The 24,648-nt window shown below is 40.4% G+C and overlaps 1 protein-coding gene across 1 annotated transcript; it reads right to left on the bottom strand.

Moving 5' to 3' along the window:
• Nucleotides 1-12,362: 12,362 nt before the first annotated feature.
• LOC114478284 (transmembrane protein 42-like) lies at nucleotides 12,363-18,076 on the bottom strand. The gene is made up of 3 exons (XM_028471262.1): nucleotides 17,927-18,076; nucleotides 13,494-13,640; nucleotides 12,363-12,771 (listed from the first exon to the last, which is right to left on the bottom strand). Exons 1-3 carry the CDS (start codon nucleotides 18,068-18,070, stop codon nucleotides 12,628-12,630), a joined length of 435 nt encoding a protein of 144 aa, XP_028327063.1. The 5' UTR covers nucleotides 18,071-18,076; the 3' UTR covers nucleotides 12,363-12,627.
• Nucleotides 18,077-24,648: the final 6,572 nt, after the last annotated feature.

Raw genomic sequence — 24,648 nt, 5'->3', positions numbered from 1 at the left:
GCTCTGCTAGCTTGTTTGATAATGCACGACAGTTCATTAGTTCATGAAAGTCAAACTCTGGTTTACATCTGGCTTCTGCACATTTTCCTCCTCTTCGTTCATTTTCTTCTTCCCTGGACACCAGATCATTAGTTTGGTATTTAGACATGACGCCATGTGCTGCAGCAGTAAACAGTAAACATCTGCTCCAGCTGTCTGCCCTGGGTCACCATTCGGGGGCGGAGGTAAAACTATTTTTTTTTATTTGAATTAAAACTAGACTAACTAATTATAAACAATACTATCAAGTGAAATATACTAATATCAGCATTTTGATTGATTAATTAATTTTTTTTTTTTTTTTTTTGGCGCCCCCTATGATGGCCGGCGCCCCTTGCTTTTGCCTATTCTGCCTATGCCAGGGGCCGGCCCTGTCTGTGATCATTAAACTTGACACAACTTTGTTTCTAAAAAATAACAATCAAATTCCAGTAGCCCTACAAAATATGAATTTGTTTTCCAAAGCATCTGGTTTACAATTAAACTTAAATAAATGATGTCTATGAAAAAATCACTATTATTATCATTTTTATTAGTTGTAAATCATGTGAATCACGTTGAATTCCCAACACCAATACATCTGCAATGCTTGGCTTTAAGGACAATGGATTTTTTATGGTGGGAGAATCCAGAGAAAACCCAAGAAAACTGTTTAACTCTTGTTTTTCTAAACTTAAACACACAAAAAGCAGAATGAAAGAAAACTGAGATGAACCTTCCAAGGATCTGTTCTTTCTCACACTTTGCACCAAGCAAAACAGCTGAAGAACTTTCTCAGGAAACCTAGTTTTCCATCCTTCTTCCTGTTCTTCTTCTCTGCTTTGTCCTGCTCCTTCTGTTTCTTGGCCTTCTGTTTGTCCGTCATGAGGGCGAGCTCCTTCAGTTCAGCGTTCTCCTTCATCAGAAGATCCATTTGCCATTGCTGGTTCTGCTCGACATTGGTCAGAGTGAGATGTTGCTTCTGCAGATCTCCATACGTGGTCTCCATGGCGTGGATGGTATCATCCTTTTCCTGGAGCTGTTTGATAGTCTCAGCAGCGTTCCTCTCATGGAGCTCCACATCTTTGTGGAGAGCCTCTAACTGTGAGCAGACTTGGCTCAGCGCGCTTTCATGGGACGTGGTCAGAGTCTCCATCTCCATCTCCCATTCTTCTTCCATCTCAGCCACAGAGTACTTGTTGTAGCGCTCTATCACACACACTTCTTGCTCCATCTGCTGCCAGTCAGCGTTCATCTTATGGTGCATGTTCTTTAGTGCCACCAGGACCATGTCTTTTCTCTCCAGCTCAGTGGTCATCTTCATCTTCATGGTGTTAGAGCCACAGCGTTCACTCTCCAGGTGCTCCACTTCACCGTTGGCCTGTTGTAAAGCTGCCGTTAAAGAGATGATCTCCTGCTCTTTCATCTCCAGCTCAGAGCAGATCTTCTTCACCCATTCTGCATTCATCTGAGCCTTTAACGACCGGTTGACCTCTTTTTCTGTGAGTTCTTTGTTCTCCTCCATCAGCCTCCGATTCTCTTCCTCCAGGTTCTTCATCAATGCAGACTTTTGGTTCTCCTCCGCAGCCTTGAACATATCTCCGTATTGAGAGATGGAATCTCTGAAAGAGTCGATCCTGTTATCATTGCTGTCGTAACTTCCCACACAATCCTCCATCTTCTTCTTCAGATCTCCACTAACCTGTTTAAGTTGGAATTACTCTGTCCTTAACAAACATCACAGGTCAGACTGAAGAACATAGTCACAGTGAAGACTTTCAAGTTAAAGTGACCTTGTTCTTTTAGAACCCGGCAGAAATGGCATGAAAGCTCATGTGGAACACATAGGGCCCTTTGGATCAATTTTATATATATTTTTCTTACAAATTCCGTGTTTTCCAGATTAATTTTTTAAAATTCTGTTTTTTTAGAATTTATTTTCAGAAAGTATTAGTTTTTAACTCCTGTGATGAAAAAATAATGATAAAAGAAAGCCATAATTAAGCAAAAACATAAAAAAGGAAAATATAATTTAAAACAATGTGTTTGCTACAATTAAAAGGTCTATCTTAACTCATTTTAGTTCAGGGGCCAAATACGGAGCAGTTTGACCTCTAGTGGCCCACAGGTTTTAGGCAGTGAAAAAAGAACCAGTTTTACATCATTGTCCCCTAGTTTCCAATATCAGTTCAATTCACTTCAGAAAATTCATGATTTAACCAATTTTTGTGTAATTTAGAATGATTTTGTGAAATTGTTTGTGAGAAATTGCAAAACTTGTGAAAAAGTTGAGTTTTTTCCACAATTTGCAAATAAAAATGACTGAATTCATGTGAAATAAACAAAGGAAAAAAAAATGTAGAGTTTCATCAAAATGGTGTATTTGAGATTATTTGGTAATTTACACAAAAAATAATGTTTTCTCTGTCATTTTTATTTTCTTTTGCGGGCCAAATGAGATGCTCTAAAGGGCCAGATTTGGCCCCCAGGCTTTGAGTTTGACACAGTTTTAGATGAAACTTAAGCCCTCCAAAAGGCCATGTTGGCAATAAAATAAAAAAAGCGACTGTACAGGTGGCAAACATCCCCTGATCTACAGCAGAGGGAGAATGTAGAATGTTGCTGCTGGTCCACATGTTCCATGGTATAGCTTTACTGTTTTCTTTTCCCTGCTTTTGGAGGTTCCAGTGGGTAAAGTGACACTATAATGTCTCTAAAAGTAGCTTATTCTGTGCTGCCAAGCATGATTTATGACAAAAAATGGGCAGAGGGGTATCTGCCTTTACCATTTCCCCTCCTGCACTTTTCCATATTGTTCAGGATGAGTTTGGGGGGCATTAGATTGACAATGAAAATGCTCACATCTGGTAAGGTGCATCGCTGAGACATTTTTCATTTGAAAGAAAGAAAAAAATATTACCTTTTTTTTTTTTTGGAGTGTATTGTTAATGAAATTATAACAACACGTGACCACCCTCTACAGCCATTGGATAACATCCAGGTAAAAAGTGAGGTGAAATATTTGGGAATTATCATATCTAAGGATAAAACTGCAACTGAAAAAAATAATATTTGCAATAGTAAAGATAAATGTAAACTTATGTTAAACAGATGTTACAAAGAGACCTCACTGTATTTGGCAGGATACTGCTTACAAAAATGGACAGTTTATCTAGAATAATCTATCGTCCTTTTCTTTAGTCATTACACAAAACATGATTAAAACAATTCACCAAATGAATTTTAATTTCATTTGGAAAAACAAACATCATGATATTAGAAAGGAAGATATTGTCAAAGATTATAATGATGGACTCCTCCATGAACCGCCACCTTAACGTGGTGGAGGGGTTTGAGTACCCGAATGATCCTGGGAGCTATGTTGTCGGGGGCTTAATGTCCCTGGTAGGGTCTCCCAAGGCAAACAGGTCCCAGGTGACGGGTCCCACTAAGAGCGGTTCAATAGCCATATATGAAAGATAAAAATCAAAGGCAGTTCACGTCGCCCGGATTGGCGCTACCGGGGCCCCACCTTGGAGCCAGGCCCGAGGTTGGGGCTCGAGTGCGAGCGCCTGGTGGCCGGGGCTTTGCCCACGGGCCCCGGCCGGGCAGAGCCCGAAAGAACGACGTGGGCCCGCCCTCCCGTAGGCCCACCACCCGCAGGAGGGATCATATGGGGCCGGTGCAGTGTGGATCGGGCAGTCGTCCAGGGCGGGGGCCTTGGCGATCTGATCCCCGGCTACAGAAGCTAGCGCTAGGGACGTGGAATGTCACCTCTCTGGCGGGGAAGGAGCCTGAGCTTGTGTGCGAGGTGGAGAAGTTCGGACTAGATATAGTCGGTCTCACCTCGACACAAAACAAGGGCTCTGGAACCAGCCTTCTCGACAGGGGTTGGACTCTCTTCTACTCTGGAGTCGCCAATGGTGAGAGGCGCCGGGCCGGGGTGGCTATACTTCTTGCCCCCCGACTTAGTGCCTGTACGTTGGAGTTTACCCCGGTAGACGAGAGGGTAGCCTCCCTCCGCCTTCGGGTGAGGGGACGGATCTTGACTGTTGTTTGTGCCTATGGGCCAAACAGCAGCTCGGAGTATCCACCCTTCTTGGATTCCTTAGAGGGAGTACTGGAGAGTGCTCCTTCTGGGGATTCCCTCGTTCTGCTGGGGGACTTCAACGCTCACGTTGGCAGCGACAGTGAGACCTGGAGGGGCGTGATTGGGAGGAACGGCCCCCCTGATCGGAACCCGAGCGGTGTTTTGTTGTTGGACTTCTGTGCTCGCCACAGATTGTCCATAACAAACACCATGTTCAAGCATTAGGGTGTCCATATGTGTACTTGGCACCAGGACACCCTAGGCCGCAGTTCGATGATCACCTTCGTAGTCGTGTCATCGGACTTGCGGCCGCATGTCTTGGACACTCGGGTAAAGAGAGGGGCGGAGCTGTCAACTGATCACCACCTGGTGGTGAGTTGGCTCCGATGGCGGGGGAGGATGCCGGTTAGACCTGGCAGACCCAAACGTATAGTGAGGGTCTGCTGGGAACGCCTGCCATGTCTCGGAGGAGGCGGGGGACATTGAGTCCGAGTGGGCCATGTTCCATGCCTCTGTTGCTGAGGCGGCTGATCGGTGCTGTGGCCGCAAGGTAGTCAGTGCCTGTCGTGGCGGCAATACCCGAACCCGTTGGTGGACACCGGGGGTGAGGGATGCCGTCAAGCTGAAGAAGGAGTCCTACCGGGCCTTTTTGGCCTGTGGGACTCCGGAGGCAGCAGACAGGTACCGACGGGCCAAGCGGAGTGCAGCCACGGCGGTCGCCGAGGCAAAAGCCCGGACATGGGAGGAGTTTGGTGAGGCCATGGAGAACGACTTCCGGACGGCTTCGAAGAGATTCTGGACCACTATCCGGCGTCTCAGGAGGGGAAGCAGTGCACCGTCAACACTATGTACGGTGCGGATGGTGCGCTGCTTACCTCGACTCGAGACGTTGTGGATCGGTGGGGGGAATACTTCGAAGATCTCCTCAATCCCACCAACACGCCTTCCAATCAGGAAGCAGGGCCCAGGGACCCGAGAGTGGGCTCTCCTATCTCTGGGGCTGAGGTTGCCGAGGTGGTTAAAAAGCTCCTCGGTGGCAGGGCTCCGGGGGTGGATGAGATCTCCCCGGAGTTCCTCAAGGCCCTGGATGTTGTGGGGCTGTCATGGCTGACACGACTCTGCAACATCGCGTGGACATCGGGGGCAGTGCCTCTGGATTGGCAGACCGGGGTGGTGGTCCCCCTTTTTAAGAAGGGGGACCGGAGGGTGTGTTCCAATTATAGAGGGATCACACTCCTCAGCCTCCCCGGTAAGGTCTATTCAGGGGTACTGGAGAGGAGGGTCCGCCGGATAGTTGAACCTCGGATTCAGGAGGAGCAATGTGGTTTTCGTCCTGGCCGTGGAACTGTGGACCAGCTCTACACCCTCAGCAGGGTCCTTGAGGGGTCATGGGAATTTGCCCAACCAGTCCACATGTGTTTTGTGGACCTGGAAAAGGCATTTGACCGTGTCCCTCGGGGATTCCTGTGGGGAGTCCTCCGGGAGTATGGGGTATCGAACCTCCTGATAGGAGCTGTTCGTTCCCTGTATGACCGGAGTCAGAGTCTGGTCCGCATTGCCGGCAGTAAGTCAAAATCGTTTCCGGTGAGGGTTGGACTCCGCCAGGGCTGCCCTTTGTCACCGATTCTGTTCATAACTTTTATGGACAGAATTTCTAGGCGCAGTCAGGGCGTTGAGGGGGTCCGGTTCGGGGGCCTCAGTATTGCATCACTGCTTTTTGCAGATGATGTGGTCCTGTTGGCTCCAACATACCGTGACCTTCAACTCTCACTGGATCGGTTCGCAGCCGAGTGTGAAGCGGCCGGAATGAAAATCAGCACCTCCAAATCAGAGTCCATGGTTCTCGACCGGAAAAAGGTGGAGTGCCTTCTCCGGGTTGGAGATGAGGTTCTGCCCCAGGTGGAGGAGTTCAAGTACCTCGGGGTCTTGTTCACGAGTGAGGGAAGGATGGAGCGAGAGATCGACAGGCGGATTGGTGCGGCGTCTGCAGTGATGCAGAGTCTGCACCAGTCCGTCATTGTGAAAAGGGAGCTGAGCCAAAAAGCAAAGCTCTCGATTTACAGGTCGGTCTACGTTCCAACCCTCACCTATGGTCATGAACTTTGGGTCATGACCGAAAGAACAAGATCACGGGTACAAGCGGCCGAAATGAGTTTCCTCCGTAGGGTGGCTGGGCTCTCCCTTAGAGATAGGGTGAGAAGCTCAGTCATTCGGGAGGGGCTCAAAGTAGAGTCGCTGCTCCTCCGCATCGAGAAAAGCCAGATGAGGTGGCTCGGGCACCTAATTAGGATGCCCCCTGAACGCCTCCCTAGTGAGGCATTCAGGGCACGTCCCTCCGGAAGGAGGCCCCGGGGAAGACCCAGGACACGCTGGAGAGACTATGTCTCTCGGCTGGCCTGGGAACGTCTCGGGGTCCCCCCGGAAGAGCTGGAGGAAGTGGCCAGGGAGAGGGAAGTCTGGGCCTCCCTACTGAGGATGCTGCCCCCGCGACCCGGAAACGGCTAAGCGGGAGAAGATGGATGGATGGATGGAATATAATGATGGAGTGCTGCATGGGTTTCTTGTGTTAGAAAGTTGCCTGAACAGAGTCTGAGTGCCTCAGACCTTTTTGATACATTTAAAAGTCATTAAGTGTACAAAGTCAAATTGTAACCTCACCTGACTCTCCAGGTGCAAGTCCTTCAAAGTCTGTAGTGAACACTTTGTGTGGCCCAACCTTTGACCATAGGATGTGGCCCTTGTGCTTTAAAATAAAAGTAGCATTTACACATAGTGGATTCATATATTATAATTTAGGAAAGTAAAAAGTCTTACCAGGAGTTGGGGAACTGGATGGTTCTGTGAGGTCCACAGGCTCCTCGGGGGGGGGGGGGCCACCTTTTTCAGGTTAGCAGGAATGTGGTCCTCTGGTGTTTTAAAAGGGACCATTGATCCACGTTCCCAATTGTGTCTCCCTTTGAGGAAGCAAGATGCACCACCTTCCCTATTGTGAAGAGTCCAAGCATCTCTATATCCATCCCACCCCACTCCTCTGTTCAGCCCAGATGTTCTTTTTCAAGACAACATCCCCAACTTGGAAGTCGTCATCCAGACACTTCTGCAATTTGCAGTGCTTGACTTTTACCTGTGATGCTGTGACGTTATCCTGGACCATCTTGTGTATTGCTGGTTGCATGTGCAGCCCACCATAAATATCCTCACTAGCAACCAGCCTTTCTATGTTCTCTGTGGTAACCTAGATTAGCTTAGAAAGTAGTGGTTTGTATCATTACAGACATTTGTGCAGGTTTAACAATGTTGCAGAAGTACAGTAAGTAGATACTTACATCATAATTCAGTGGCACCTCTGATGGATACCACACTTCTCTTCCAAAAAGCAAGAAAAAAGGGCTGAATCTGGTTATCATTTGTTTTTTGGTTTGTAGACCAAACATAGCAGCTGGTAACAGCTTGTTCCACTGTTTGGGGTTTCGGTGGTCCACTTTGTTGAGTGATCTGTAAGTAGAATACAGTGTGTTTTATCAATAATAGTCAATGTGATGATTAAGAACTTACCTCTGAATAGTACCATTGAGTCTCTCCACCAAACCATTGGCCTGTGGGTGGTAGGGGGCAAAAGCTTCTCTTTATTCCAAGGGCCTTACAGAGGTTCAAGTTCACCTTAAAGGTCAACTATGATATAACCACGATAGATGTACATGTGAAGAAAAGAGAATGTATGATAATACATGTAAACAGCAACATGTTACCCGTAAATAATTTATGAATAAACTGGAGATATTTCATCTTTAACAAGAGACCATGACTTCAATTCCTGAGACAAAAGTAAAACAGATGCAGCTAAAGACCTTGTACTTAAACTCTGTTCCTTGGTCTGTTAGCAGTCTTTGAGGAGCACAAAATCTAATAGACAAGCAGTAACCTCATGTGCTGATTTGCTTTTCAGAGGGTAGGCCTCTGCCCACTTTGTGAAATAATCAACCATAACACAAATATGTTGATTACCACCCTTCGTTTGGGTTAGGGACATCAAGTCCATCCCAACCAGCTCAAATGGCTCAGTGACCTGCAAGATGTAAGAAAAGACAATTGTCTGGTGAACAAGTTTCCAATGTCTTGCGTATACTTTTACATTTTCCATCCTACCTGGATTGGAGTGTACTGGACCTTCTCCTTTAAGACTGCTTGTTTTACCTGGCAGTCAGGACATTGAGCGATCTGAAAGCATAGTCAACCCACATTTATATTCCAGGATACTTTACCTAATCTTGTTTCCTGACCCACAAGTTGAGAAATCATACCCATTTGCAGATGTCCCCCTCCATACCAGGCCAATAACAGCGCTTTATAAGAGCACTGTGAGTTTTTTCCACCACACAATGCACCCCTAAACCACTCCAGTGGAATTCAGTGAACAATTCATTGGTCTCCTCTGCAGTGGTGATAACCTTCACCATGTGCTCAAGGCCACTTTTTGTTCTTCTACATATATAGAACAATACGCCATCTACAAAATGGAAATCTATGTTAATTAACATTTGTACATAAAAAAACACACATGGAATGGGGTTTCTAAGAAACATACCTTGAAGCACAAAGTTGGTGGCTCTCCTTTTGATAGCATAGCGACCATGATTGGTTCAGCCCTCTGGAAGATGTTGGTGGACCTTCCAATAAAACAATCTTTTGTACGATATTTGGATCCATTGTTTAACGCAATTCTGTTTCTTCTCTCTCTGCGTAAACCTACTACTAATTATTGAGGTAGCTCATACACGTCACTGATTGGTTAGTGAATTTGGATAATCAAGGAATTCACCTGAGAACAATTGTGATAAATGATTAGACTGAAATACTACTGTGAGATACAATATTTTCTCTTTCAATGTTCACCTGCACAGCTCACTCTAATACTGCTAAATGTAAATTTCTTGTTTATATATATATATAGTAGATTTCTTGTGTTTCTATATATATATATTCTATAAGTTGATCTTTAATTGTCACTATTTTGTTATTAATTGCAGTCAATGGGATCACACAACATGTTGTTGCTGTTTTAGCACAGTAACAATAAAGAATTCTGATTCTGTATTTTATGACCATCAGAAGTAGGATGGCAGTAGATCTGGACCCAAACACATGCTTTGTTCTGGACCATAACGGCAGCACACTCCACATTGGCTCCACAGATTGTTTGAGGCTGGTTGTTAGAGTCATTTCTGAACACAAAAAAAGTCACGTGGTCTGTTTCTCCGTGTAAATATGTCACAGTCGAGTGGAGGTGTGGACCCAAATGCAAGGAGAGATGGAGGCAGGATGGATGCATAGCGTTCTTGGAAACGTAACTTAAACCCAAATAAACAGGAGGTACAGGGAGCAAGGACCAGACGCAGCAGGACACGAAACGAACCAGCAAACACACTGTGACCAAGCACTCAGCTAAATAGTGGAGGAGGCCTGATTGGGAATGGGCCACACCTGGGTGGAAACATGAGGGCACTAATCAGTCACCAACCAAGCATACAGACATCACTGGGGGGCGGAGCCACAAGCAGAAACACCTGAAACACAGACAAGAGTTAAACACATGACTAGACTCAAACTGAATAAAAAAAGACACAGAATAACTTAAGAAAGGACCCCAAGGGCCAAATAACCAACAGAACCTGACAAAATATAGGTAAACGCGGTCACAACTGAACATGGAATGACTGCATTTCTTCTGCGACTGTCAATATATGGTAAGTTGACATGAGGACCATGTTTTGCTGCCCTCTTATGGATTTGGTTTTCTCAATGACACAGGATCGATTCCGAGTGGAGGAAACTAAAGAGTTTGTTTTATTTTATTGAGACAGATTGTACTCATGCTCATTGTTTTATTGCTTCGTCACATTATACAGATTGTGAATTCTGGAACGTACAATAACACATATCTGCATGATGTTCAAGTGTGTTTATTGCCTTTTGAAGTAGGCTGATCCCACCACGGTTCTCCACAGAACGTCACAGGAAATCATTCCTGCCTGTAGCGATCAAACTTTCCAATTCATCACTGTAACATGACAACTTTGATTGTAGTAAATGTCTGTATTATATTTGTATTATCATTTATTTTACTTTATTTTTTAGTACTGTACTGTGTGTGTATCGAATCCTTATTTTTTAACAGTCTTTCACATAATTATGTACTTTTTAATGTTTATTCTTTCTTTCTTCTTGTTCAACGTTTATTATTTGTATTTGTAATATTTGTTGAGTGGCTGAAATGCAAGTGATTTCCCCCTGGGATAAAGAAAGGACTTTCACTTGTTTAACTTTTATCACATTCAAGTCAATGTACGAACAATGAAATCACATGTTTAGTCACATGTACGCGTTATTCACTCCACAGTGACAGTAAACAGGCTTTTATGTTATTCATTTCTATACAATACCTGTGACCCAGATGTAACCTGTGGTATGTTGCGACCTTCGGAAGCATAGACATTATATACACACATAATGTCTATTATAGACTCAAAAGTAGGTCGCCAGTCAATCTGAACCGACAAAAAAAGTCATAGTTCTGGACTGTGAAGGCACCGCGCTCCACAGATTGTTTGAAACATATTCTTAGAGTGATTTGTGAACAAAAATAATCATAGAGATAACTTCTCTGCGTGTAAATTCAAGTTAACATGGAAACAGTGCAATTCCTTTGCGACCTCTGATAAAAACGTTATGTAGAGATTAGAATCATGTGCTGACAGCTGATCAGTAGCCAAGCGGTTAATGCAGTAGACGTAAGGATTTACTTTTTCTCATTGACGCAGGATCGATCCATAGTGGAAGAGACTCAAGTGTTTATTTATTTGTATGACACAGATCATATACGTGTTCATTGTCTTATTGTTTCATCATATTATACAGACTTTAGATTCTGTAAAAACACAATAAAAACACACAGGGTCGAAGAAGTGCGAGACACGTGACACTTTGCGCCAAGAAGTCCGATTATAGATGTTATACATGTGACACAATCACATATTAACACTTTAAACAGTTGTACAACGTAAATAAAAGCAACCCGGCATCGACGAGGGCAGCTTAGCACCCTGGTCCTTTTTAGACACATCTGTTGAGATTAGTGGTTTTTAAACCATTATATATTAACTTTATTCATAAACAGTTTCATTTTTCATTGGCATTAAAAATGGTTTTATTCCATGTCATTTCAACAAAATCTCAGGACATCCCACGCACTTTGGTCTCAAAGAATTCTGACACTTTTAGCAATAGCTTCATAATTATTCATACATTTTTAGTTTGATCTGATTAATAGTTTTTGAGATTTGGCTAATTTAGTGAGGTGTGTATGTGATGATTTTCACTCATCCTTATTTTTCTAACATTTTCAGCGTCTAAAATCTGAGGAACTACATCACGAGACACTGAAATGTGGTTTAATAATATAGCTCCACCTACTCTCTCAGAATATACAAAAAGATCTGCTATACATTCTATCTAGTGGACATGACAGCTCTTAAAAAACTTTCAGAGTTTGGGTCTGGAACATGTTTGGGTCTTCAGTAAACAACTGATCATATGTCTCAGCTCCCTGTGATTTAATCATCTTTGTACATAGACTGTTCACATCACTCATGATTAGTCACATATATGCTTTGGTTCTTGGGTGACACGCTCTTGATATTTTTTATTACTATTTTCATTGGTCCATAACTCAATGTGGGAATGTAAGAAAAGTTTGAAGTATTTGCATAGAATAGTCTTTGAACATAGACTGTATATGTATTGGATATTGATATAGGAGCTGAAAATGGAAGAATAAGGACACGCAAAGATCGACACATACCTCTCTCACTAAATGATCTATATCTCAAAAAGTATTCATCTGATCAAACTAAAAATGTACACTGTGACTATTGAATAATCACGGAAAAATTGCTTAAAAAAAAAAAACAAAATCAGATTTTTCTTGAGACCAAAGTGCGTGGGCTATTTATTAAAATGACATGTAATGAACCTGGTTCAATGTTCTAATAGAGATGCATTTTCTTAATGATGTTATCTTTTATTATGTGCACATACTGTACATCTGTAGCTTCATTTTGTTTCCACATCTTCGTACAAAACCAAACGACTTCCTCTGCTGACACTAACCTCAGAATGTGTGACACGAGCTTCAAAGTCAAACACTATGAGTGATAAATGACACTAAAGTGAGTTAAAAACAGTGAAGAGTTCATAATAATAATAATATGCACTTTATTCACCAGTAAAATTCTTCTCTACATTTTCCCTGAGGGGTAGTCGTGGGCTGCCAACTGCAGGTGGATTAAGGTTAAAGGACTTCTTCAACATCCCACAGTGATGGCCTTGGTGAGATTCGAACCGGTAACCCTTTGATTACAAGCCCGCTTCCTTAACATGTTCTTCTGTGTGAAGCTAATCTCTGTCCACATGTAACATCCTTCCCATCTCCACGAGGACGCACAGTTCCATGTGTCCAACCTTCACTTTTCCTTCCTGACGACGTCCTGCTGCAGAGCCTGAGGTGAGGAACCGTAGAGCACAAAGAGTCCACACAGAGTCAGAGCGATGCCCGCCCACCACAGAGCAGCGTGGACCTCCCCGAAGAACAGTCTGCCCAGCACGCCCTGCACACACAGGAGGGTCACGTGAGTGAGTGCGTCAGGGTTAGCGTTTCAATTACAATTACGATCGTCCTCAAAATCAATTCCAATTATGTTCCCAATTACTAAAGTTCAACTGAAATGAATCACAATTACTGAGCCTGAAATAAATAACATAATAAAAGTTCACTTTAAATAAATTACCTTTAATAAACAAGCTAAAAAATGTAACCTTCCTCTTGTGTTAGCTTTCTGTTAGCATCTCTAATGATAACAGGTCCTAAATCAGCTGTAAAATACACTAATATCATCTAATTTCTTTCATATCTACCTTGTTAGGCTTCATAATCAATGAAAATATAGATATTCATATTTTTGTGTCAGTATACCTCTCAATTTCAATTTATTATAAATAGAAAAATTTATTAACTCACTCATTTATCCATTCATTTATTTATTCACTCATTTATTAAAAGAGAAAAGAAAAAAAGAGAAAAAAAATGGTAAAATGTGGGAAAATAATGTCGTTCATTATTAAAATATGTTTTATTTGTGTAGAACTGTACATAGAACTGTAACATGGTTCCACAGTTTTGCATTAAATTATAATTGACAATTTTTATAACATTTTCATGGCAATTACATTTCCCTAGTCATTTATCTGAACTTAATTACCATTTAATTACTAATTAATTAGAATTGTAATTAATGATCGATTACAATCATGGCACACGTGCAGTGCTTACACAGGAAATGAAGTTTGAGGCTGTGACGGTGACGGTGACTCTGGCAGAAGACGAGCAGTGTCGAAGGGCTTTGGAGAAGAAGGTCCACATGATGGTGTTAAAGGTGAGGAGCAGGAGCCCACACAGCACACGCAGAGGCACATGGAGCTGAGGAGCACATGTGACCATGGTCATGTTAGTCTGCATAACCTTCAACGTCACGTGAAGATGATGTCATTAAAAACTACTGCACGTTCCTCCCCATAGCACCAACAATAACTTTTAAAAGTCTGTTATGGTTTTAACTCCTCCCTACGATGTGTTTCACTCTTGTTTTCATTGCACTGACTATTTTGTTGTGTTCAGAGTTTTTATTCATTTGTTTATTTGTGACAAGGAACAATGTACATTAATGGATATGAACATTTAAATGTGTCAGATTGTAGCCACAGACTAGTAGGATAAAATCAGAAACCCCTCCTCATAGAAGAAAACTGTATTTTAAAAGTACGATATAGAAGAAGTGAGAAAGTGGTTATTGTGGTCCCTGGAATTGGCAGCACAGGTGTTTTTCAGTGCATTTTAATGATAAACCCTGGTGATAATTTTCACGATTTACCCAAAACACCTAATTATTTTTTTAGGGCCTATACTATGAAGCTAGATATTTATATCCTGGATTTATCTCCATCAGTGGGCTTCATCTAACCAAACATTCTCATCAGAATCTAGATCACGAGTTGATTTCAGCCTGGCTACGTGCGCGCTCTAGTGACAGAGGTGGAAATGACAGCGTCAGACCAATCACAATCACAGAGAAACTGGAGAGCAATTTACATCACAATTGAGGAATCATTCTTAAAAACATTAAAGTCAATATATCAATAACAACACTGTTTCTGCAGTAAAATGGATGAATGCAAGAATTGATGAGTGTTAATGCTTAAATTAGTGAGATTATAAACGGAGAATAAATAGACACTGATGAGTTTCACTTTCACCTCGTCTGTCTCTGATCTGGGTTCATACAGATCAGCCTACATCGTAAGGTGGAATGTATTCATATTTATTATTATCTTACAGGACTGAGGCTTTGCATCACCACAGAATACATGAATGAATTAATGATCCTCCTTTTATTGGGCAGGCCGTTTTCTAAAAGATTTGATTGGTCAGGAGGCGGGACTTTAGTACTCGCTCAGATCCTAACCAGAACAAAACCCGGTGCCAACCAGGTTAGTCGTTCAGCCTAAGTTACCATGGTGATTTAGCTCCGTAAAACATAAGCCAGCTTCGTACTCCAGCACACACCAATTAATTCACGGAAGTTGGCGCGATAAGAGCAAATCCAGCTGCGTATCATATTTGATATCACAATGAAACATCTTCAATAAAATAACTTGAGTCGCTTCTAAATCTATTTTAGCCGTCGGATGACAAAACCTGACAAAATAACAGTGAAAAACATTTTGACCGCGCAATTAAAGTTGCACAAGACCGTCCATAACATCAATATACACGGCAGAGAATTAACCCTGTTCAATCCAAATTTCAGTTAATTTTAGTTTTTTTTTAAATTTTGTCTAATTGTTAGGGGACTATATTCACACAATAATTGTTTCTATTTGCAAAAGTATTTTTTTATGAGCTTAGGGAATGGAGCGGAATGATTTTAAGACCTTAAACAATGCTCTGTTCTGTATATTGACAATGTTATTGACAATCTTGCGCAAAATAATTCCCAAAGTCACAATATTTTTGACTGTTATTTTGTCACTTTTTGTCATCTGACGGCCAAAATAGATTTAGAAGTGACCCAAATGGTTTTGTTGAAGACGTGTCTCATTATTATTGACATTTTGGGACCAAATATAACAAACAAATATTTTGAAGTAAATTTATTTGACATTTATGTGTTTTTGATAAATCGCTAAAATCTTCCACAGGGTATATCACTAAAATGTCCACAAAAACACCAATGCCACCAATTCCGAAGATAACAAGAATCACTTGTTATATCGTACTTTGAAAAAAAAAAAAAATAACAGTTTTGTTTTGTTCTACCATGGGGAGGGGTTTTTCCCCATATAGGGAGCTTTTGGGATATGACCGTTAAACAATAGTTTTCATCCGTTGTCCCCGGCAGGTTGATGTTGTGTACAACAGAAATTACATTTAAAAAAACAACAACTCCAAAATCAGACAGCATGGACAGACAATAAAATACAAAGACTTAAACATAACAACATTGAGCTGAGGACAGATCAGAAATAAAGTGACCATTGCAGCTAAAGTGCCTAAGGCAGATGATAAAGCGCTTTAAAGCTAACATTTTGTGTTAAATAAGAAATTTAACCTCGCCCTTAGTCTGGTTGGTTGTTAGTTAAAGTACTGATATTATATATAATAAACCAACATTATATATTATACATATACAGAAGACTTGTCTGATGATGCTGACATAAACAGACAATGTAGAACGTTGTATGCCCAGGCGAACACACTGGCGTGTAAATTTGGATTTTGTGCAGACAAAGTGAATATAAAGTTGTTCAAATGATATTGTACACCTCTGTACACAGCGCACCTTTGGTTGAACTATAAAAAAGGAACTTTGCAAAGGTTGCATGTGGCGTATAATGACGCTGTGCCTGTGCTGCTCAGTGAGATGTTCATCACTGCTGGAATCAACACGCTGCAAGCCACACTGTACGTACAGTTTTATATGCTGTTTGAATAAGTCAGTGAATACAGTAATTGGGTCATCTATACAGAGCCTTATAAAATCCCTTTTAATTTTTCCCCAATTCCGGTTTTTCCACTTTAATTTTTTAAATTCCGTTTTTTTTTTTTTTTTTTAGAAATATTTATCATTTTTTAAAGAAAATATTAGTTTTTAACTCCTGTGAGGAAACAAAATAAATACTAATAAATGTAAAAAACACTCATAATTAAACAAAAATGTATGTCAAAAATAAAGTAAGATACAATTAAAAGACGAATTATTTTGACTGCTCCTTTTTAAATATTTATATGTCATATAAAGATGTATGAGATGCGTTAACGTCCCAATGACCCAAATTCTCTCAGGAATCAATGATTTACTGAATCTGATCAGGTTTAATGATTAAGTTTTGATCAACTTAATTTAAATTAACCTAATTTAAATGATAATATATTCTGTAACTCTGATGAGATGTTATTAGAATGTAACATTCTAATAACGTTGCTTCAACTGACTTTTATTGTGTAAACCGGAAGTTCCCACTGAAACGGTTGTACTTGAGGTAGCTAGCTGACTGTGAAGGTGAACCTATGAGTCACGGACTAAACGCTGGAATAAAAAGAACTAAAAGACTTAGTTAACCAGACATAACAGTTCCAACACTGAGCAGGTGAAGATGATTAAAGCTGATCACGTTTTCACGGAGCTGCGCTACACAAAAAATGGGCGGAGCTTTACAGGCACAGCAAAGTTAAACGGGCACTAGTGGCTCTGTATTTAGGAGTCAGTGATGATTTGCGGTGTTTTAGACGGTGTTTGTGGTGACAGCGTTTCATGTTGATTTTGTCCATTTCCGCGTTTACAATTTTCATTGGTCAATTCCGTGATTCCGTCCACGATTCCGTTAACGCGGATTTTATAGGGCCCTACCTATAGTGTCATTCGCTATCAGTCGAGGATGTGGAGGCACTGGTAGAGCTGTCTTTTTAAAGTGACTGTGTAATTGTTATTTCTTGTATTTTTGTTGGTGTTTGCTACATTGTGTCCCTCTGTCTTTTTGGACTTTGAGTTCGTAATAAAATTGAATTGATTGATTGAATATCCAAGCAATAAGTGACAGATATCAGTCCCAACAGGACCAATTTCTATTCAATAAAGGGAAATATAATGTAATAATTTGAGGAAAATTTAAGGATTTTGTAAGAATAAGAATTTTCAGTTTTTTCAACTGTTTAACATTAGAAATGACTGCAAAAAATTAAATGGCATGAAAATTTGATAGAAAAGTGGCAGAAATGTAGCAAAAATGCATTAAAAGGAGCAAAAATATGACAAGAAAAAGTGATGAAAATAGGTTAAAATATGGCAAGTTTGGTGTAGTTGCAGAAAAAGGGTAAAAATAAACAAACATCAGCTCAAATTGTTTGAAAATTGAAATATTCCTAATTTCTTGGCAACCCTCCTCTCGTGACCCCAAACGGGGTCCTGAGCCCACGGTTGAGAACACCTGGTGTAGAGAGCATTTCATACACAGGGTGAGTCAACATGTTTTACCTGATTCAAAGATTATTACATTATAAAAACACTGAGAACATTAAAAAACATATGTTTTCCCACCTGATGGATTCAAAATAAGAACAAGAAACGGACAATGAATGAATGTGATACTAATGACAGGAAGTGGAGTTTCAAACTAAACAGTTCAGTATCGATCTGACGGTGCTCGTACCCATGCGCACACTGTTCCGTGCTCGTGGAGCGTCCCCGTGCACAGGGCCGTCAGGTAGTGCGCGTTCACGGTCAGTTTGGCGCACACCGAGGCCACGGAACCCGCAAAGCCCGCCAACAGCGCGTGCACCGAACCAGAGGACATCCCGGAAGAGCTTCACTGACAAACAGGAAGCACGTGGAAATGAGTTCGCCCTTTCAAAACAAAACTAAACAGTGCAGCGCTTACAGTTTTTAAAATTTAGATTGTTGTAACTATTAAAAAAAAACAAAAAAAAACACGGCGAATAACTGAAAGAAAAATCAATTTTAATAATTAATTTAAAAAATCATATTTCAAGTCGTGGTGAATGGAGTAAAGTGACTATATTGATCCCACAGTGGGGAAATTTACTGTCATGACAGCTCAGATAAAGTGCAAGAAAAAAAAACAAAAAACACATTAGGCAACACACAGAATACCCAAAAATACATCTTAAAAATAGTGTAAGAAAGGAGGTAAAATATGACAATACAATACTGGAGGCTATATATAAATAGAAATAGAAAAAATAATGTAAATAGTGTAAAAAATACAGCTTATCCCTAAAGAATATATATATGTCCCCATATATATATATATATAGGCAGGGGGGCAAGGAGAGATGTTTTAGACTTGGACAGCGATCATGGTAAATAAATGGTTATTGGTCCAACAAAAACAATATTTTATAAAGATAACAGTTTGTTTGCACACACAAATGTGACTGAGTGTGAGTGTAAGTGACCATTGATATGAATATATATTATATTAATACCCCTGTAAGTAAATATCCATGCATCTTTGCATTAAGTTAGTTTGTAGAACTTAATTAAGCTTCCAATTTGATCTTATTTCCTACTTGTGCCTCATGAATGTTGTTAAAAATAAAGTGAAGTCACTCTGTAGTTGTTCAAAGCTGAGAAGCATCAGAGACAGAGTCACAGAATCATTTTATTAACACATTTTAAACTAACAACATGAATGAACAAGAAAATCAAGTCAATAGGAAAACAGACACTTGTCTAACACAGCTGTGGTCTGGAGATGACACCGTTTCTAGACATTGTCGGAACCAACAGGCCCAGGGTCGGTCATGTCCAGCCCAGATCGTAGTATCCCTCAGCATTTGATCCAGTAGCTGTCATCTGTTCCCTCCTCCCATTGGCACGAAGCTTGGCTTCTTCTTTTCAGCCATGTGTCTACTTTTGTTATGTTACGTAAACATTTCTGATTGTCAGACAAATAAGTCACCAACATTGATTGAAATAATTAAAACATACAATATTATGTAAAATAAATAAAATTGACCTTTCTATTTTGCAAGATATAATATAATGTATTACGTGACAAATATTTATGCATGTTAATGTAATTAAAAATAATAATGATCCAAATCAGTAACAGGACTTTTATTAAACCAACCATAATTTTGTATTTAATCAAACTAATAACATTCCGGAACTAAAAATTAAAACATTTTAGGAGGATTTGTAAATCTGTAATAATATTTCTTACATTAAAAAGAGAAAGTGTCTATTTGTACGGTTGCCGTACGGGCAACCCGCGGTGAAGTTACCAAAGTACGTAACATTTTAGGGTCAGGATTACGTTATAACCCAATATTGCAACAATTTTTAGGGTTAGGTTTAGTCAAATAGGGGCGCTGCGTACGGATAAAATGTTGGTATATTGATACGGCAACCGTACCTTAAAGACAATATTTTTAAGACACTATCTCATCTCATCTCATCTTCTATTCCTGCTTCTCCTGTACAGGGTCCCAGACAGGAGGTAGTGTAACCATCAATGGAACCCCTGCACTGAGAGGCAGCAAGGTTCCTCAGTGACCCACAGAGTGACCTGCGAGCTCAAGTTTAGCAATAAAAAAATATATATATGTTAAAAAAATAAATCAATGAAAATAAATTCAGTCTGAGGCATTTGGCTTTGTTTACATTCTTAGTGACTTTTCTTAAGAATGTAAAAGGATTGTGCAATCAAGCTGGGGAATCCTTACAATGTGAACCAATGTTTGACGTGCAAGATTTAAGAGAACCAAACCATCAAAGAGTTCAGGCAACGGTAGCATTTACAGTAAAATGTCTCTGCTTTATAGGATCCATAACTTTAGAAGAAGTCCATCTTTGTCCCAGTAGCAACAAAAAAAAAAACAAAAAACTAGCTCTGAGACTTTATCGCATTAATTGCGATTAATTAATTACAGAAAAATAACACACTAAAAAGTGTTTTTTTTATTTAAGAGAAGTTGTTGCAATGCTTTGTGGGTGTAAAATTTAGTCCCAGATGTGTGCAAATTGTGCAAGAAAGAGTTTGCAGATCACAGGAGCTCTTCCACCTCAACGCTAAACATGTAGCAGCTAGCACGGACAATAGTCAAACTCCACACAGGAAGGACCCTTTTTGGGGCCAATTCATAAAATCAGCAGAATGATGGTCCATTGTTCTATGAATCTGTGATAACCACATTTATTTATTCATCTGAATATTAACCATTGTTAAACAGGAAGTTTATTATTTGTGCCATAGCATATAGTAGCCCCGGCTCCAGAACCATATTGTGAGGGGGCATGTGATGACCACGGGGGGGGGCTGATGATTTTCCCACAGATCTGCACCTACATATGCATACAGTACTTAGGTTACCTAAGTACTGTACCTAAGTTAGGTATTGTACTATGGTCTCTATTATTACCGGGACAAGCACACATTTCAATTCATATGCACATGAAAACCAGTTGTAAAACACCAATCACTCATACAAACTTTTTTTTTTTTTTATTTACAAAAAAAAGAAAAAAAAGAAAAGGAAAATTAAGAACAGGGAGGGCCCAGGGCGCCAGATGTCTCGGGCTGGATGGGTGTACAGGACAGTGCGTCTGCTTGGTTGCCTACCCGGAATGGGACGCAAGGTAGCTACTGGGCCCACTTTTAATCGCATCTCACTATCCTAGCCTAGGATTTTTTCTCTCCCCTTTTTCCCTTCCCTTTGTTTGCCCCGGATTTCACTCGAGAACCAGACGTTCATTTACTTCTTTCTTTTTTATTTTGAAGTAATGGCTTTAGGTTTGCACATCAGTTTAGCCTCAGCTTTAACTTCAGCCTTAGCTTTAACTTCAGCCTTAGCTTTAACTTCAGCCTTAGGTGAAAAACCTCGAAAGAAAAATACACAGTACAATAATAATCAGACAACCATTCATTCAAAGAAATAAACTTTAGCTTTCCAACTCTAACTCTTTTCACATAATTCATGCAGTTATCCGATTTTAAACAAGTAGCACTTTCTAAACAGGGTTTCATCCTTCAATATAAGTCCATTATACTTAATCATTTTAACTTCCACATTTTTAAATATTTAACCTGTACCATAAACTTAGTGTTTATTTTATTTATTTAACAAAGAAACAAATCATCTCTTTACAATCATTATTCTTTTTTACCACCTATTTAGTAAACCCAGATTGTTGAAAGAAAGTTAACTTAATACTTAATAACTCATGTCTCTTTTTCAACAGCTTTAATATTTCTACTGAATATAAATCATTGTAAACTACTTATTTAATAAACTATTTTTAACCATTTAATCTTATCTTATTTATACTTATATGTATATAGTTTTACCAACACAGTTAACTTTGCACCAGACATAAATTTAATAACCCCTTAAACAAACAAGTATCAAACTCAAACATTTTTTCACTGCCTGTTAAACAAACACTTTTATAGAAATGAACAATAAATGGATTCAACTCAATTTTCCATTTTAGCAGTGTTTACGTCGTAAGTCTAATGAATTGTCCGATAAACAGAAGTTATCTCTCAGCGCTTACCAGCTGCCCATCCAATCATTTAAAGAGTCTTTTGAACCTCACAGTAAGTTCAGTCCCAGGTGAGGGGACAGAACACTTTCCCACTGGAGCTAAGCACTGCTACTGTCTCAGCTTCACCCACAGTCACTGGTTTGTGCCATTATCACCCTCAGGTGTGCTCACTCACCGGTGGGAAGGACTTCTACCTGGCCCCTCCCCTGCCTAGCAGGAGGGTGAGAGGCAGCTCACATGCAGTTTAGCAGAACAATTATCATTACCACCAGCTTGGCACCCCCATATTTTGAATTTTATTTTGAATTTTATCTAATTTAATCAAACTGTATACTCAACCCCCCTCATTTTTGTTTTTTAAATCTATTTAGTTAATTATTTATTTAGTTATTTTTTTATTTTTCTTTGTTTCACGATCATTTTCCTTTTCATTTAATTTTGCCATACCAAGAAGTGCATACTTGTCTAATTTGTTCGTTTAAGTATTATTATAATGTATCACGTCTATTCACCCTTTGTTAATCTGTTAATGCACACCTTATCACAATAAAAAAAATAAATAGATATCGTCTCAACTCACCACTTAGTAGAGCTGCAGTCGGCGTCTCCCAGAGTTGAACCTCTTCATCACTGCTTCCTTCCATTCAGTAGCAAATCTTTTAGTTAAGTCTCTTTCAAAGGCCAGCTGCACTAAATGTGCTTTTCGTTGGTGCAACATGCTGAGTCTATTGTCTGTGAGAACACTTTTTAAAGTAGAAAAAGAATTCTCACACATGGCTGTTGATGCTCCAAACGTCAGAGCATGTTTAAAGGCCGTCATCACACTTGGCATAGCCTCCAGGGCGCTGTGGAATGTCTTGATAATCCGTGATATTGTCCAGGTTTCATTGTCGGTGGTCATGTTTGTTTTGAGGAACTGGCGAGCAACCACAAACTCTGCTTCAATGATTTCAGTGTTTGATAAAGTCAGAATGGGCTTTATATGTTTGACATCAAGAAAAGTGTCACTGTTTGGGTCCAGAGATTGAAGTGCAGTCATTAGCTCACTGTTGCGTTCACTGAAACGTTTGCTCATTTCTTCCCCCACCGCGTCCAGGGTGCTGTAGAATAATCTCCGCAGTTCAGTGCCCCCCTCGTCAGTATCACTCTGCTCCTGGCCAACAGTCTCCTCAACAACATATCCTTGCAGACTTTTGTTAACCATCCTCTTCCTCTTTTGTGGCCTTTCTATCACTTTCCAAAATTTCGACACGCAAAACAAAATGCAGCGTCAGCTTTGACACTGTATTCTAACCAGTCTCGATGGTTGTACCACAGGGCAACAAACGAGCGTTTCTGACCCTTGAAAAGACGAGAGGGAAACTTTTTCAAGATGATCTGAGAGGGCTTATCCTCACCTAAATCATCCGGAGGACCACTGTGACCATGACCTCGGGTTTGCGAGAGCCCGCTGCTGCTGGGATTGGCGCTATAATCGGCATGCTCCGACTCCACTGGGGGGACTTGCGCCTCTGTGTTGCTACCGCTAGTTAGCTGCGGCTGCTCACCACCAGCTGTTGGCTCCTCTAGCTCCTTCTCCGCTGCGGGAATATGGCTCTCCTGCTCAGCTGTCGGTCGTGCAGTTTGCGGTAGCGGTGATCGGAAGAATTTCCTGATATCCATTGTTTAATGTCGTGACTCGTGATATTCGTTTTTTGTGATAACCGTTTCCTTACGTAAACAGACGTTGACACGTCACTTGCGGCAGCACGCACGCGTCACACGACACAAGCCGAGAGTATCTTAAAATATTTCTTTTGAATTTTACATTTTATTGATTTCAGTTAGCTGAATATGAATTGATACAATGTGACAAACAAAACGAATTATGACTCGTTTTAGAAAAAAAATTAAATCAGCAGGAAAAAAAAAATCATTAGGCCTACCACTCTGACAGCCAATGGGGGGGCAAGGAGGTACGGCAGGGGGGGCATTGCCCCTCTAATTGACCCCCTGACGCCGGGGCTGGTATATAGTCCTCTTAAAGATGTAAATCATTGCTTTAATCAGAAAAAAATGGGTTGAAAGTGACCAAAAATGATGGAAAATGTGGTGAAATTGAATTTTAAAAACCACAGGAATTGGTTAAAAGTTGAAAATTAAAGTGGCCACAAACAGACAGAAAAAGTGGTAAAAAAAGAGTTCAAAGTCTCAATATTGAAACAATTAGTTTAAACTGGCAAATAATGGGCATGAAAAATTGTGAATGTGGTTAAATTGGAAAAACAATAACCGTGATTTATTGTGAAAAGGGTTTGAAAGTGACAATAATGGGTCGACATATGTAATATTAGGATGGAAAAGTGGTGGAAAGGATTTATAAGTGCAAAAAATATCTTGAAAGTGGAAAAAAATGGCAGAAAAGGCATTGAAATGTGATGAGAAGTGGCAGAAATAGGAGTAATGTAGCAAAAGCGCTTTATAAGGAGCAAAAATATGGCAAGAAAAAGTGATGAAAATTTGATGGAGTTGCAGAAAAAAGGTAAAAATAAGTAAAAATGGGCTCAAATTGTTCTAAAAAAAATTCTTAGATTCTTGAACGTATCTGGCGACCCCCTCCCAGTGTTCTGCAACCCCAAGGTTGAGAAGCTTTGCTCTACCCAACAAATAACTTTGTCAGTGACTAGTTCAATAGCAGGCCCTACAATACCAGGACTTTAATCATGGAACACCTTCAATACTTTTATGCTTCTTTTCTTTTTTTGTTCGTCTTGATCCAAAGATGAAGGTCATACATGATATTTTCTCCAACGTGCTGACTCCTGATTGGGACCTAGCCTAGATGCTAGGCCCCGGCATGTGACTGTAGGAGCTGCTACATGA

The sequence above is a fragment of the Gouania willdenowi genome, chromosome 16 (genome assembly GCF_900634775.1).
Source record: "Gouania willdenowi chromosome 16, fGouWil2.1, whole genome shotgun sequence".
Lineage (NCBI taxonomy): Eukaryota > Metazoa > Chordata > Actinopteri > Blenniiformes > Gobiesocidae > Gouania > Gouania willdenowi.
This window is presented reverse-complemented; position numbering and strand designations above follow the sequence as displayed.